Source organism: Macrobrachium nipponense, chromosome 6 (genome assembly GCF_015104395.2).
Source record: "Macrobrachium nipponense isolate FS-2020 chromosome 6, ASM1510439v2, whole genome shotgun sequence".
NCBI lineage: Eukaryota > Metazoa > Arthropoda > Malacostraca > Decapoda > Palaemonidae > Macrobrachium > Macrobrachium nipponense.
The window spans coordinates 3,661,107-3,678,219 of NC_061108.1; the positions used below are offsets into that span (position 1 = coordinate 3,661,107).

The 17,113-nt window shown below is 44.4% G+C and overlaps 1 protein-coding gene across 4 annotated transcripts in view; it reads right to left on the reverse strand.

Moving 5' to 3' along the window:
- Positions 1 to 218: 218 nt before the first annotated feature.
- LOC135216343 (uncharacterized) overlaps positions 219 to 17,113 on the reverse strand; it is a 78,454-nt gene continuing 61,559 nt past the window's right edge. For 3 of the 4 annotated variants that reach the window (XM_064251549.1, XM_064251550.1, XM_064251551.1), the window contains exons 6-7: positions 2,803 to 3,140; positions 219 to 1,149 (exon numbers count right to left, since the gene is read on the reverse strand). In XM_064251549.1, coding sequence (XP_064107619.1) covers positions 926 to 1,149; positions 2,803 to 3,140 — 562 coding nt within the window. In that variant the 3' untranslated portion in view covers positions 219 to 925. The remainder of the gene's footprint in view (positions 1,150 to 2,802; positions 3,141 to 17,113) is intronic. The other variant, XM_064251552.1, reaches the window with a different exon arrangement.

Below are 17,113 nucleotides of genomic sequence, written 5' to 3' on the forward strand. Positions count from 1 at the left end.
TATAGTAAAAACAATCAATGTACTGTTGTATAAGATTTCTCTAAATCCTAATATAAGTATATCATGTGTAACAGCTGTTACAAACTTTCCTTCAAGCAGCCATCCTCCTTGTGCTAAGTAATTGTATTAACAACAAATGGAACATTATCCCTACTTAGTACTATTGTTCAATCTTTAATAATTCTACCATAACCTTAAGGAAAGTTTAAACTGCTTAGTTATATCATCAGCTTTATATATCTGAAACTCTTAAACGCCTTTAGTCATAAGAAAAGAAAATATTTGTTACATCCACTCATAGGAGAACTGCAAGTACAATATTTACTGGAACCATAGGAACCTTGACCCACAAAGTACTTGATTATTTCACTATAGGGAACAGAAGCATTGGACTGACTTGCACAATAATTTTTCTTAAAAAGCTGTACATTAGTTAACAATTATGATTAAAGAAGCTGTTTGTCAGGTGAATAAAATAAGAGAATTGTTGGATGCTGCATTACAGAAAACATTAATTTACAAAGGGACCCTACACAGAAATTATTTTGATAAGTTACACTGGAACATCTTTCCAAATTATGGCACTGACATAACCCAAACATTCTAATTAAACGAAATTGTCTTTTATAAATTGCATTCACTATACACTTTTTATATACAGTAACAAGGTTTGCTTAAATACCATGAAGACATATTTACATTAATATACTACAAAAAGCTTTCTTAAAGCTCATTTGCATAGAAAATACTGTTTAAATACGTAAACATTGCAAAAAATTCATGAATATAAAAATACCCAAAAGTAAAAGTTACAATATATACAATCAAATATAAATAAATATAAAAAACATAATCTTGGTATATACAAATAAATTTACAATTACAGTGAGCAGGCATTATGTATTTTACTCCCAATATGAGGTAGCTATTCTTGTGAAGGCGAAATCGTATATACATGGTATATGTAATCGCCTTGGGTTTCCACTCCTTTCGTAGCAACAACCAAAACATTAGACGTTCCTGGAGGTATGTGGGGCACTGGGACAATTTTCTCACCAGTTTCAGTTGGAATACTAACGCTATTTGTTCCATCTTCATTCACTTTAACTGCAGAAAGAGGTACATCCCACATCTTACCATTCCCAAAACCTGGAAAATTAAACATTTCTTTCTATGAATATCTTAGAATGATATTATATTATGAGTAAATGTGTCATCAAACACAAGAGAAAATTGCTCCTTTTTGTAAAATTAATCTTTTGACAATTTTTTTTAATGCAATATCTGGGAAAACAAGTGGATAATGCTGACAAAGCCATGTATTCAGTGTGTGGAATTGGTGTTGATGTAGCCAAAAGAATAATCATTATTGAGATGTCCTTGGGTGAAAAGTGGAAAATACCTATCAAAAGGAAGGATAGGTCAATAACAGCAACAGAAGAAGATAGACAACATTGGGCAGAACCTTTTGGTGTATTAATGACATGGAATACGTAATAGAGAAGCTTGAAGACAAAAACCACAGGGCTATTTATCATATCACAGCAGAGATGATTTTTTCAAACAATGAAATGATACTCATATACAAACTATTGTTTAGCAAGACATGGAGTGAAATAAGAAAACATGATTAGGAATTACAATGGTACCAAAAAGAGGTAAACTGACAGCGTTCAGACACTGACGAGGCACTGCATATTCTTGATAGGCTTGAAAATCAAACTGATGAAATGTTTCAAGATGAACAAGCTGGTTTTAGAAAAGGCAGGAGTTATTGGGATTAATTACTTGTTTTTGGACATATTGGGTAGCAGTGTATAAACTAGGGAGCAGTGTATAAAATCATAAATTCCCCTTCTGGAAGTTTTGTTCTATTTATGACAGAGTCCTCAATCCAATATCAAGGAAATTCTTATATTATTATGGGTTTCCCATTGAATGTATACACCTAGGTGAAAGTAGCCTTATCAAAAGAATTTGCAGTAACAGGTTTCTAAAGGAGACGGAGACAGGAGGGGGAGGGGGAGGGGGAGGGTGAGGGGACGGGGGGTATGGGGAGGGGGAGGGGGAGGGGGAGGGGGAGGGGACGGGGAGGGGAGGGGGTAGGGGAGGGGACGGAGAGGGGAGGGGATGGGGAGGGGATGGGGAGGGGGAGGGGGGAGGGGGAGGGGGCAGCTCATTAAAAACAGCAACCTCAACCTGCGATTAGAACTGGGAGGGAGCGAGGTTCTACAGGAAAAGGAGCGAGGTGCTACAGGGATGTTAAACGTCAGCTTAGTTGCTTGTATTTATGATAGATTTTTATAATAAAAAAAAATGGTCCGGGATAGAAGAAGAATAATGATAGAAATATTGTCTTTATCCTCACAACACCACAAGATTAACAAAGCTTGACTAAGAGAGATAGGACTCATATCTATGAAAAACAGAAATAATGATAGAACAAAGTACTATGTACAAACGGATGAAATAACACTCAATGTAAAAAGAGAATAACTGATGCTGAATCTTTCAAATATTAAGGAAAAATAATAAAAACAAAATGTGAAAATCATCTGATAAGTATTTTTTAATCAGTCACTAATTCAGATAACATGCACTCACACACAAGATTTTCTTGCTCAGTTACTTCATATAAAATCAACCTGTGGTGTAAGCCTTTTTTAAGTAATCTAGGTTAGTTTTCCTACTTTCACGTATAGTAGATTTCAATATATGCTTACATCTAAATCTGCCCTTCCTCCACTAGTGTATGCTACAAATGTTTCAAGAAAATGAAATGCATTCTTGCCATTAACTTACCTGATTTGCTTTCTAATGGCTCTTCAGTTGATGAAATTGATGATGAAATAACTCTGACTTCTGAACTACCAACTGTGCCCTTTAACTCCGATGATATAATGTTATGGGCAGGGCTTGCAATCACATCAGCTGATGTACTACATGCAATATCTGTGCTCTGTTTATCCTGACTTTTTTCCTTGTCTAATCCAGTAGACTCCAACAAGGATACGTCCTCACAAACTGTCATTTCACAACCAGTATCATATGTAACAGGAACTGTCATATCGCTCTTTTGAGACTTGACTGTTTCCACAGTAACAGTTACTTCACTGATTTCCAAAGGACTGGAAGATTTCCTGTCAATTGAAAACATGTAAAATATCTAAATTTTCCTCAGTGGAAAACTCATATATATTTCATTTACAAAAACATACAAAAAAATCTGATTATTAAGTTGCACTCTATTGCCATCAATGATACATAAAGTTAATGCAACAACAAAGTGTCATATGCTAACTTGTACATGCTCCCATTTCTGTCAAGAGAGAATTTTTTACGCTCAATAGTAAAAGCTCCAACTCCTTAGGTTAACAATTACTGTACTACGTCTATGCTATTTCCAAAACTATGAATGCTTGATTACAAAAGGGAAAATTCAATAATATAACTTCAAGAGCCCAAAAAGAGCCTTCATTAGGCTCACAGGTCTGGATAAACTAATCCTTTATATAATAATAATAATAATAATAATAATAATAATAATAATAATAATAATAATAATAATAATAATATGTGGCGCCGTGGCAGAGTGGGTTAGGTCGTCAATCGACTGGTTAAGCAACATTGGGGCTGGTCAGTCGTTGGATGGGTGACCGCTCTCCTCGGTGTTGATTCCTTGGGAAAGGATCTTTACCATAATTTCCTCAGTCTACTCAGCTGTAAATGAATACCTATCCCTGATGGGGTAGGGTCCAGCTATGGGTTAAGTAGCAAAACTCAGCAATGATGGAAAAAAATGAAGGAATAAACGACAACGACGTAAATGGAACCTCTGGCAACAGAGGAGCTTCGTCCGGCAGCCAGGTACTCAACCCAATTGAAGGGGCAGACGGTCAGGTACTTGGAGGTCGTCATCCAGCAACTGACAACCACAACGTCAGTAACCAACAGCCTGAGATTGGAGCTACAGAAGCAAACCAAAGGAAGAAATGGACAAGAGAAGAAAATAAGGAAATATGGAGATGCTACATCAGAAGCAACCCAACGGAGAGAGGATATAGAAGAAGGTTGGTCAACATCTGGAATGAGAGGAATAACACCCCTCAAACAGAGCAGAGGCTGGCAGACCAAATAAGGAACATAAAGAAAAAGAACTGGCTCTCCCCAACAGGAAATGTCATACGACAACGAATTACACGAAGACAAACTGAGAGACGATGCCACAGAAGACGACAGGGATGATGAGGTATCAAACAACGACACACGAAGAAACACCGACGAAGTAACAGAGAGGACGGAATTAGTAGAAAAGATTAGACAATGGACGGAGCCAAATACAGAGAGAACAAAGATCCACTCCATCAAAGCCTATAATGCCAAAGAATTAAGGGAGAAAACAAGTGAGGTCAATGAAATAATGGGCATAATACACACCACCAGTATCACAGAAACAAATAACTTGGCATATGCAGGAGCAAGATTAGTAGCAGAACTGATGGGGGAATACGAACACCAACACCCCAACAGCACAACCAACCCAACAGAAACCAAAACAGCAACCTCCTTGGAAAAGGCGCCTGGAAAAGAAAATCATGGTGATGAGATCTGACTTGAGTAAACTGAAAGAGATGGCAGAAAAAGGCTAAGAAGCAAGAAAACAAGGGAAGAACTCAACGAGAAATACAAAGTACAAGAGATGGGACTAAACAACACAATAGAAGATGTAAAACAGAGGCTTAAGGCCAAAGCGCAAAAGATCCAACAGTACATGAACAGGAATAAGGGATACCAACAGAACAAACTATTAGGAACTACCCAGAAAAGACTATACAGCCAACTAAGAGGGGAAGACAACCACCAAGAAATTCCTGAAGCCGGACCAAGTAAGAGACTCTGGGAAAACATATGGAGCAATCCGGTATCACACAACAAACATGCAACATGGCTCCAGGAAGTCAAGGAAGAAGAAACAGGGAGAATAAAACAAAGATTCAAAGATTCACAGAGATCACGACAGACACAGTCAGACACCAACTAAGGAAAATACCAAACTGGAAAGCCCCAGATCCCGATGAAGACCATCGATACTGCCTCAAAAACTTCAAGGCCCTACACCCACGAATAGCAGAACAACTCCAGCATTGTGTCTCAAATCACCATGCACCCAAATGGATGACCACCGGAAGGACATCCTTAGTACAAAAAGACAAGAGTAAGGGAAATATAGCCAGTAACTACAGGCCTATCACCTGCCTACCAATAATGTGGAAGTTACTAACAGGTATCATCAGCGAAAGGCTATACAACTACCTAGAGGAGACAAACACCATCCCCCACCAACAGAAAGGCTGCAGAAGCAAATGAAGGGGCACAAAAGACCAGCTCCTGATAGATAAAATGGTAATGAAGAACAGTAGGAGAAGGAAAACCAACCTATGCATGGCATGGATAGACTATAAGAAAGCCTTCGACATGATACCACACACATGGCTAATAGAATGCCTGAAAATATATGGGGCAGAGGAAAACACCATCAGCTTCCTCAAAAATACAGTGCGCAACTGGAATACAATACCTACAAGCTCTGGAATAAGACTAGCAGAGGTTAATATCAGGAGAGGCCACTACTCTTCGTAGTAGCCATGATTCCCAAGACAAAAGTACTACAGAAGATGGATGCCGGGTACCAACTCAAGAAAAGAGGCAACAGAATTAACCATCTGATGTTCATGGACGACATCAAGCTGTATGGTAAGAGCATCAAGGAAATAGATACCCTAATCCAGACTGTAAGGATTGTATCTGGGGACATCAGGATGGAGTTTGGAATAGAAAAATGCGCCTTAGTCAACATACAAAAGGGCAAAGTAACAAGAACTGAAGGGATAAAGCTACCAGATGGGAGCAACATCAAACACATAGATGAGACTGGATACAAATACCTGGGAATAATGGAAGGAGGGGATATAAAACACCAAAAAATGAAGGACACGATCAGGAAAGAATATATGCAAAGACTCAAGGCGATACTCAAGTCAAAACTCAACGCCGGAAATATGATAAAAGCCATAAACACATGGGCAGTGCCAGTAATCAGATACAGCGCAGGAATAGTGGAATGGACGAAGGCAGAACTCCACACCATAGATCAGAAAACCAGGAAACATATGACAATACACAAAGCACTACACCCAAGAGCAAATACGGACAGACTATGCATAACACGAAAGGAAGGAGGGAGAGGACTACTAAGTATAGAGGACTGCGTCAACATCGAGAACAGAGCACTGGGGCAATATCTGAAAGCCAGTGAAGACGAGTGGCTAAAGATTGCATGGGAAGAAGGACTAATAAAAGTAGACGAAGACCCAGAAATATACAGAGACAGGAAAATGACAAACAGAACAGAGGACTGGCACAACAAACCAATGCATGGACAATACATGAGACAAACTAAAGAACTAGCCAGCGATGACATGTGGCAATGGCTACAGAGGGGAGAGCTAAAGAAGGAAACTGAAGGAATGATAACAGCGGCACAAGATCAGGCCCTAAGAACCAGATATGTTCAAAGAACGATAGACGGAAATAACATCTTCCCATCCATATGTAGGAAGTGCAATAAGAAAAATGAAACCATAAACCACATAGCAAGCGAATGTCCGGCACTTGCACAGAACCGGTACAAAAAGAGGCATGATTCAGTGGCAAAAGCCCTCCACTGGAGCCTGTGCAAGAAACATCAGCTACCTTGCAGTAATAAGTGGTACGAGCACCAACCTGAAGGAGTGATAGAAAAAGATCAGGCAAAGATCCTCTGGGACTATGGTATCTGACAGATAGGGTGATACGTGCAAATAGACCAGACGTGACGTTGATTGACAAAATCAAGAAGAAAGTATCACTCATTGATGTCGCAATATCATGGGACACCAGGGTTGAAGAGAAAGAGAGGGAAAAAATGGATAAGTATCAAGATCTGAAAATAGAAATAAGGATATGGGATATGCCAGTGGAAATTGTATCCATAATCATAGGAACACTAGGCACGATCCCAAGATCCCTGAAAAGGAATCTAGAAATACTAGAGGCTGAAGTAGCTCCAGGACTCATGCAGAAGAGTGTGATCCTAGAAACGGCGCACATAGTAAGAAAAGTGATGGACTCCTAAGGAGGCTGGATGCAACCCGGAACCCCACACTATAAATACCACCCAGTCGAATTGGAGGACTGTATAATAATAATAATAATAATAATAATAATAATAATAATAATAATAATAATAATAACAATAATAATAATAATAATAATAATAATAATATATTGGAAGGAGACCCTCCTTCAAACAAGTCTTATTTTAAGATATTGCTGCATCAGCTAAATTTAACTTGTAAATAGTCTTCTCTATTTTTCTAATAATTGCTTTCTCTCTGATATTACAACTGGTGAGTATTGCGCCGATATTACTCATCAGGAGGAGTCAATTTCAGGGATATTGCTTAGAAATTTATTTGTCACAATAAATAGATAAACAAATTGGTCAAAATATGATATTGTTATGATACAATAAAGTTTTATACATACTTACCTGGCAGATATATACATAGCTATTACTCCGTCGTCCGACAGAAATTCGAATTTCGCGGCACACGCGGCAGGTAGGTCAGGTGATCTACCCCCCGCCGCTGGGTGGCGGGAATAGGAACCATACCCGTTTTCTAATTCATAATTTTTCTTCCAGCTGTCTCCTGAGGGGAGGCTGGGAGGGCCATTTAATTGTATATATCTGCCAGGTAAGTATGTATAAAACCAACTTTATTCGTATCATAACAATATCATTTTTATACATTCAACTTACCTGTCAGATATATACATAGCTGATTCACACCATTGGTGGAGGGTAAAAGACAGCTATTTACTGAATAGACAGGTAAACAACATACGTGTAGGTAATAAATAAATAAAACCTTGGTTCCTATGTGTTTAGACGAAGGGTCGACTTCCTAGCTATTGCTAGTAGTCTGCTTCGTCTCAAGAGCCTCAGCGAGGATGTGACCTATGGCTAAGAGTTCTTGTAGATCTGTCAATGGGGTCTTATCCACTTACTTGACAGAATCTAGTGGTCATTTGTCAATGGGGTCTTATCCACTTACATGACAATACACCAATGCCTATTGGCATAATTTAAGGAGCACAACACCGATCCCGATCACCTTCTGATTCCTAACCACGAGGGTTTGTGCTTAATTTTGAAAACGAGCTGTCCCCAAACAAACTCATTTCAAATAACCTCCAAAAGAAAATAATACCACTTATGTTCAAAAATTAAAAAAAAAATTTAATTACTAGTTAAGGCTAGCAGTGTCGGCTCCCTATCCCAGCAACGCATCCGTGGACACGTATAACAAAGAGAAGAAGGATCTCTCATAGGCCCAGTTGATCTCCTTCGTGCAAAGAGAAGTCAACACAGAGTTGCATCTCCCGTTATTACAGCTAATATGATCTCACGACATATTGTTATGGAAAGAACAAGAATTGTTAAAAGCTCGCACTTCAAGCGCTTTTAATTCTTAGCTGTTTGAAGGAAACATCAAGTTACTCAGAAGTGCTTTAGAGATTCCACTCTTCCAAAGAAGACCAGGGCTTTCTTTGCAACAGATCTCTTCTGGATGAAGCCCAGAGCCTGGCTTGCGACCTGGCCTGGCGCCTCGCGCCTGCCTGGCGCCTGGCCCCTGGCCCCTGGCTGGCGCCTCGCGCCTGCCTGGTGCTTGCGCGCCTGGCTGGCGTCTCCGCGCCTGGCTGGCGCCTCACTCGCGCCCTGGCGTCTTAGCTGGAGATTCGCCTCCTAAGCTTGGTGGCTTGCCGCCTTGGCTTGGCGGCTAACGCGCCTGGCTGGCGCCTCGCTGCCTGGCTTGGCCGCCTCGCGCCTGGCTTGGCGCCAATCGGCGCCTGGCTGGCCGCCAGTCGCGCCTGGACTTGGCAGAAGAGGGCCTTCGCCGCACTGGCTGGCGTCTCGCGCCAGGTTGGGCGCTTTTGTTGCCTTGCCTGGCTACCTCGCGCCTGCCTGGGACTTCAGGCGGCCTGGCTTGGCGCCTTGCGTTCTGGCTGGCGTCTAGCGCCCAGTTGGAGTGGCGCTTGCGCCTGCCTGGAGCCTTCGCGGCTGGCTGGTACCTCGCGCCTGCCCTGGCGCCCCTGCTCATGCCTGGCGCCTCGCGCCTGGTTGGCTCCTCCCCACTTGCCGGAGCTTCGAGCTTGGTAGAGTCTCGAGGATGTCTGGCAATGTCCACATCGGACACTCTTATCTGTCCTATATGTTCGCATCTAGCGCATCTGTGTCAGGTTGTAGGCCCGGTCTTTCTCCTCATCAGACAATGACAGTGTTCTTTAGGCTGTCCCCCTGCAGGTTTCTTCTTCCTTGCTGACTGCGTCAGAAGGTCTTGAGGTCACCTTCTCAGTTAATGAACGAGAAATGTCCTTCACTAACTGAGAAGGGAACAAAAAGTCAGACAAAGGCGAGTACAGAACGCTGCCCTCTGAGCGTGGGAGACCGCTTTGGTTACAAAAGGCACTATATACTGTCCTCTTTTTAAGAAGACCTGCTCCAAATAAAGAGGAGATCCCAACCGAGCCATCCTTGAACCGCTTTGTCTTACAGCCGAAATACACAGAAGGAACTTCGTGGCTTCAGAGTCCTTCAGAATCATGGGCTTTCTTGGACATCACCCCAACCAAGGGACCAATCTAAGAAGTTGAAAACTTCCAATACATGAAAGAGTCCCTTGAGGAGATGGTCCAGTTCTGAAATGCCCCAAGTTATACGGGCAGAGTTCAAACCTTGTCTACGTGAAGCGTCAACTAAGGTCGAAAAGTCCGCTTCTGACGTAGACGGAAGAGAAATACCCATATTCTCTCCCGTCTGACACCAAATGCCTCTTTTACCAGCTAGTCTCTGCTGGAGGCATTGCGAAGAAGACCGTTCTCAACTAACTCCTTCTTCTTCGACTTCATCCAAGAGTCCTAAAGACTGAAGAGGCCGCCCTTCTTGGGGATCGAACTGGCTGGCTTCATTCTAAGAAAAGACGAAGATTTCTTCTCTTTGCACTCGAGAAAAGAGAGCGCGGAGAAGGAGGAGAGGGCAGGAGTCCAAGTCGTCTTCATACTCCTCTAGAAGCCAGGCTGTCAAAAACTTTATAGTTCGACAGTCCTTCTCTTCCTTGATACTGCTCCTCCGAGTTTACTTCTAATTCTCGGTCTAGATGAGTCTCCGCTGCTAATTCAGTACGTACTTTCCTCTGGAGGAGACAAACAAAACTCCTAATAGGAGAGGGCTAAGGGAATGATATTCCTTCCTCTTCCCCGCTTTAATAGTCCTGGAAGGCGCCAACAGCCCAGGCTTCTCTCCATAAATGGATGACGCTTCCCCGCTTGCGGATGACGCTTCTAGTCCGCCAAGCATCCTGGCTGACGCCTCCCGCTTGTGTGGCTGCTGATGTCTGGATGACGCCTCGCCCGTCCTGGAATAACTCTTCTCTCTCAAAAAGGCGTCCTAACTGGCGCCAAATTTTTTGGTTGGAGCCTCGCGTCTAAAAGCAGCTTTAAATGACGCTTCATGTCTTGACGACGTCTCACGTCTCTCTCGCGTTACGTGTCTTCCGTAAGATTCTCCCGATCTCGCTCTCGAAACCGAAGCCTCTGCGATATGTTTGGAAGCTTCACGTCTGCATGACGCCTCTCGCTTCGCAGGGGAGAGAGGACGAGACTTCTTGATTGGAAGCGCAACATCCTTCCTACGAGGCGCTAACACTCCCACCAAAGAGGCCAGTTGCTCTTGTACTGCCAAGATAATCTTCCTTGAAGCTTTTCCCCCGTCATCTTCAATCGGGGGAGAAGTAGGAAAAGGAAGCAGTCTATAGGAAGCCTGTTCGTCTTCTACCTACTGAGAGATCTATGAAGAAGACTTTCCGCAGGTTCTCACAACTCTTTCCAATAATGTTAAACATGTTAACAGTTATTATCGTCGATCGAGAAGGATCTCTTTGTTAATGCGAATAGGAGCGAAAAAAGAGATTCTCGATGCTCTTTGCGATATGAGAGAGTCGTGGAATTGACCTAAGTGATTAAATGGGTAACGAAATCAGGAACGAATTTTGCCGTTACCGAGCTTGGTGTCCGAGAGGCTACTGGAATCTTAGGTTAATAACTCGCTAAAACGAGAAAATCTTGGATGGTGCTCTTGGCTCACTGCGCCAGGCTGGCGCTTCTGGCGCAAATTTGTGCCAGGCTGAATTTGCGCCAGGCTGGCGCTTCTGGAGCATTGCGCCAGACTGGCGCTTTCTTCTAATTCTTTTTATGTTATGTGCCAGAACACTTGTGCCTTTATGGTACCCGACATCCTTTCACATGTTAATTCCGTTCTTAGTAGGAAAAAGCTTTATATACGTAGTATAGTCCATTCATAAAGGGAACAAGTTCTGCCCAAAGAATGTTTCCCCATCCGAACTCATCCAATCTTCTGAGCAGGTACTCTAATAAGCTATGCTTTCGTAAGCCTGAGAGCATTACATAATATAATGTTCTGCTGCGATAGAATCCTTTAATAATGTTACCTACGGTAAACAGCATTGAAAGGTTGTACTATCTCTCTTATTGAAAGCAAGTCGTAGAAGGATACTGGTAATTGAGTTGCACAGAAAAGAAGTAACTACGGTATGTGTTTATGATTTGACCGTATCGTATTCTCATACAGTAGAAACTCTACTACCTTCTACTATCTTCGTTCTTTTCGTTAATAGACGAAAGAAAGAGTATATATATATCCTTAAGGAACGAAGTTAATCCAGGAACTCTTTAAATCTTCGTGATTTCCTCATAAATCGCGGAAGAGACAGAATTCCTGTTCATCACTAGGGTTTACGGAAGGAAGTAGATATTTCCTATCCGCCATCATACCCAAACGTCGATGAGATTCTTATTAAGAAAAACTCCCAAAGTTCTTGCCTCCTCAAAACGAGGGAAGAGCATGGATGAAGGAAAGAGTCCGCATTGAGAGGAACTGCCTAACACAGGAGTCTTCTGAATAATGAAAAGGGGCTTCTCTTAGTATCAGAATCCTTCTGACAAAAGCAACGGCCGCCTGTGCGACATCTTGCACATTTGCCAGGGGAAAGTTGCTCAAGTTAAAAACTCAAAGAGGAGTCTCGCGACTGACCTCTCTCTCAAATGAAGATTTTGGAATCTTCTGACGCCTGGCGTCTGGATCCTTGCGCCTAGCGCCTGGCGTCTAGATAGTTCCCGCGCGCCTGGAATGTTCCGCACGCTAGAAAGGAGACTCGCTCCTGGAACGTTCCGCTTGCGTGGAAGGTCCCGTGCGCCCTAATAGATCCGAGCGCCTCTAGTCTTGTTATACGAGCCTCTTGCCAGTAAACGTTCAATGGAAGCATCCTTCTGATTGCCACTCTATTATAAGGCTCCTTAGTTAAGCCATCTGTTTTCTCTTTATGCGCCTTGCGCCAAGAAAAAAGTTCTGGAACGCGTCTCGCACTCAGTTGCTGGAACGCGGCTCGCGTTTAACTGTATGAACGAGGCTCGCGCTAGTCTGTTGGAACAAACAACGGCCTCGGCGCTAAGGTCTGTTGGAAAGTGGGCTCGCGCTAGCTTGCTGGCTGGCTCTCAGCCTCTCGCTCAGTGAGTCAGTGTTCTCTTATTCAGAGAACGAGCCAGATCGTCCGAACTCCAAACATGTACATTCTTCGTCTTTTCGGATGTAAGATGAAGAAACTGAAGAACGGACACACTTTTTTGTTTAAAGGATTCCATTTCCAATGGCTATCCCTGGCAGTCTGGGACGTTTTACAGATCCTGCCGAGGGAACGCCCGATCGGTGGGGATTCTCCATAACCTCCGTAAGGCTTTCGACTTTTCTTCTCCTCTGGGCTTGTGAGTTTGGAAGAGGTCTAGGCCTGAGAGCGAGACAGAGCCGATCGAACGCACCCTCTACTAATTAGGACGCCTTTCCAATGGCGAACTTGGCAGTCTGGGACGTTCTACAGATCCTGCCGAGGGGACGCCTGATCGAAGGGGATTCTCCATAACCTCCGTAAGGCTTTCGACTTTCCTTCTCCTCTGGGTATGTGAGCTTGGAAGAGGTCTAGGCCTGGGAGCGAAACAGAGCCGATCAGAACGCACCCTCCACTGCATTAACACTAAAATCACTTCTTACCTTTCAATAGCTCGTATTTTGAGCTACATTCCTTGTCTTCAATTTGCAATATGAATTTGAAGATTCTGTGAAGTAAGAAGGAGATGAGGATACCACACTAGTAGATTGTTAATGCTCTAACTGCTCGTTAGTACGAGAGCTATATAAACTTCTAAAGGAAGCGTAACTATTCTTTCCTTACATCCTCAAGAAGGAAGTTAGCTCAATCAATATGATATTGTTAAACTACAATAAAGTTTTGTACATACTTACCTGGCAGATATATACTTAGCTATAGTCTCCGACGTTCCCGACAGAATTTCAAATCTCGCGGCACACGCGACAGGTAGGTCAGGTGGTCTACCTTACCCGCCGCTGGGTGGCGGATGTACGAACCACTCCCGTAAGCTTGTCAGATTTTTCTCTGTCGCGGGAACGATAACAACTGTGTCGGTTCCTCTCGATAGTTTTTCGATTCTCGCTTGCCTGGAGTTAATTTGGACTTCTTTTGGTGACGTATTCGCTTTGTTTGGCTTGGCATACGCTGATGTGGACCGGTTTTGATTTTGAGTTTGATTTTCTTTAACGATGTCTGATCTAGAATCGGTAGTTAAAACTTCGGTTTTGTTTAGGGTTGCGTGAATGAAGGATATAAGGTGAGGTTGCCGAAAGCTTCGGTAGACCCCCACAACGGTTTGCATGAAATGCAGGGGTGGGGAATGAATGTGCTTTTGCTAACCCTTGTAATGAATGTAATGGGATTGAATGAAGAAGAATATAAGGCTCTCTCTTCTTATGTTAGGAAGCTTGGAACGTGATAGAGTGCGTAAGGCTTCCTCTAGAAGTTCTAGCAGATCTAGAATGAGTGAGTTGGATGTGGATTCTAATAGTACTAACGTAGAATTAGAACCTTCTTCCCAAGTTGCAGCCCCGGCTCCCCGCACCGAAGCCGAAGATTCGCCTTCGGAGGCGGCGGCAGCTCTGAAAGCCAAGAAATCGTTCTATGGATCAGAAGATTCGTCAGTTGGAAGGTAGGAGAGTGTTAGTGATCAGTGCACTGTCCCCAGTGTTGTGAGGGTGCGTCTGACCGGCTCCTTAGTGCCTCTAGGCCTAGACCTCTTCCAGACTCCCAGTTCCAGTGGAGTAGGAAAAGTCGAAAGCCGCAGGAGGGCTAGGGAGAGCCCCCACCGGTCAGGCGTCCCTCGGCAGATCCTGAAGTACGCTCCCAGGCTGCCTCGTATCGCTACAAGAAGGTAGCTCCTACGCCAATGCTTTCTCCTTCTTCGTCGTCTCCCTCTCCGAAGAGAGGTTGGAACTCCCCGGATGCGTCGCGCCCGTTGAAGAGTGCTTGGAAGGCTCCCCTGCAGTCCTTTGGCTTCTAGTCCGGAGGTTTTTGGTTTTCCCGGAAGAATCGTCGGTGGAGGCGAAGAAACCCAAGAAATCCTGTGATCGTTCTTTCTTCTTCGCGATCCCGCGCTCGGCGCCTGCTCGAGGAAGAACAAGAAGATTCTCCTACGAGAGTACTCGCGGGACTTCAAGCTCAGATCACGGCGCTAGCAGACTCTCTTAGCAGGTAGATCACGTAGCAGTTAGATCACTAGGAAGAAGGACGTTTCTCTTCCGATCAAGGATCTAGGCGCCGCTCTTCAGAGGATCGTTCTCCTTCATATGGGGAGGTTTCGTATGAAGGTGGGGGTGGGGCTCGCAGTGAGCGCCTCTCGCTCGCCTGGCTCTCTTTCGATTTCAAGACGCCAAACATCGGTAGGACGCTCTATGGAGAAAGAAGTTTTTTTCTCCAGATTGGATCCCGCTTCCGGTAAGCGCACTGCACCTGCTCTTCTTCAACTCCCTCGCGTGAAACTTCTCCTCAGCAGCCTCAAGATTCTAGAAGGCGCCCTTATACAAGTAGGCGTTCTTCTTCCAGATGTCACTCTCCTCGAGTGTCGGATCGTGACTTCTCTCCTGACAGGCATCTAGAGTCTGGTAGGAGTCGTGTGCATGATAGACGGCCTACTGTTAGCCGCTCCCCGCAACGGTAGGCGCCAAGAGCCTACTGCACATAGATCTCCTAGTAGGCGCTCGTCTCTTTTAAGGCGTCATACTCCTGATTATTCTCCTAGGGGCAGACAACAAGAGTCTTTCAAGCGCCCTTCTCCGTGTAGGCGCTCTCCCGCTTCTAGCACTTCTCCTGACCGTTTGTCTCTTGGTAGGCACCAGGAATCCGGAAGCGCCCTTCTCCAAGTAGGCGCTCGTTATTTTGAAGCGCCCTTCTCCTGAATGTTACCCTCTTGTTAGACGTCAAGAGTCTCGCAAGCAGCCTTCTCCTAGTAGGCGCATTTCACCTTCCAGTCGGACTTCCGTTGATCGTACGCAACTGGACAGGTATGGAGAGCCGCGCAAGCGCTCTGCTCTCGATAGGCGCTCTTCTCCTGGCAGCCGCTCGCCTCAGGATAGGCGCATAGAGTATAGTAGGCGCTCGCCTCCTCGTAAGCGCCCTGTGGATGTTTCCGAGGATTCTCGGAGTAGGAGCCCTACCTCTCCTTCGGCTGAGATTCCGTATACCTCGAAGAGGGAGTCTCATCGTAGACTTCCCAGATCTTCTCATCGTTCTCCAGTGGATGTGAACTCTTCTAAGAGAGGGCGTTCTCCAACCTCTCGCTCAACTCCTGCTAGGATCCCTTCGTCACCTAAGGATCTTCCGCGCTCGCCTCGAGAAGACGTCCTAGAAGGTTCGGATGAGGAACCGAACACTTCTGCTGCTGTCTCTTCTTACAAGAAGCTTACAGAGCTACTTTTACAAGTTTTTGGGGATTCCCTTAGCCTACGGCCCTCTCTCCCTCACTCACTTTTTTCAACGGCGAAGACAGCGAAGAGTTCTTCTTGTGTGAGGATGAAGCCAACTCTTTCTATGAAGAAGGCACTGAGGAGTTTTGGTTCCTGGATGGCTTCCAAAGAAGAAGCGGGGAAAACGATGTTCGCTTTTCCTCCTTCGAAGTTATCAGGACGCGCTGGTTTCTGGTACGAAACAGGAGAGCCCTTAGGATTGGGTCTACCGTCTTCGGCTGATTCGGATTTTTCGGCACTGGTAGATTCGACAAGGAGAACTGCCCTTAACTCTGCTAAGACGACTTGGGCAATGAATGAATTGGATCATTTGCTCAAAGGTATGTTAGAGTGCTAGAAGTATTTAACTTCCTTGATTGGTCGTTGGGAGTCCTAGCCAAGAAAATTGAAGTGCCAGAGTCAATTTCGCCAGAAGATCTTATGTGTGTTTTTGTCTTGTATGGACAAGTCGGTAAGAGACGGAGCGAGTGAAATCGCCTCCCCTTTATGGGCCGGGATCGTGAAGAAGAGGTCGGTTTATTGTTCCTTCTTAACGAAGTCGGTCTCCCATGCTCAGAGGTCTTCTTTGCTGTTTGCTCCTCTGTCTACTCAGTTGTTCCCGAAACATCGAGTGCAGGACATTTCGAGGTCACTTTCAGCCAAAGCCACCCAGGACCTTTTGCACAGTCGGCAAGAAAACCACCTCGCCCTTCCTTCCCTACCAAGGCTAAGAAGGAAAAGGCAAGTTGTTCGAGAACCCTTTCGAGGGGCATCTTCATCAAGAACCTCTACGTTTAGAGGTCGTAGACCTTCAAGAAGGGGTAAGACTTTCGCCAAGTCTGTTAAAGCCCCCACCCCAAATAACTTGCAAGTCCTTCAATCAACGGTGGGCGCCAGACTCTTAGAGTTTGCAGAAGTCTGGGCCCAAAAAAGGGGCGGATCCTTGGACCTTTCTATTTTGAGGAGAGGTTACCCTCATCCCTTTCGTCGAAAGACCTCCCTTGACACGACCTATGCCCCAAGGGAACTGACGGCCAGGTACAGAGACCCCATCATGAATCAAGCTCTCCATCTAGCAGTAGATCAGAT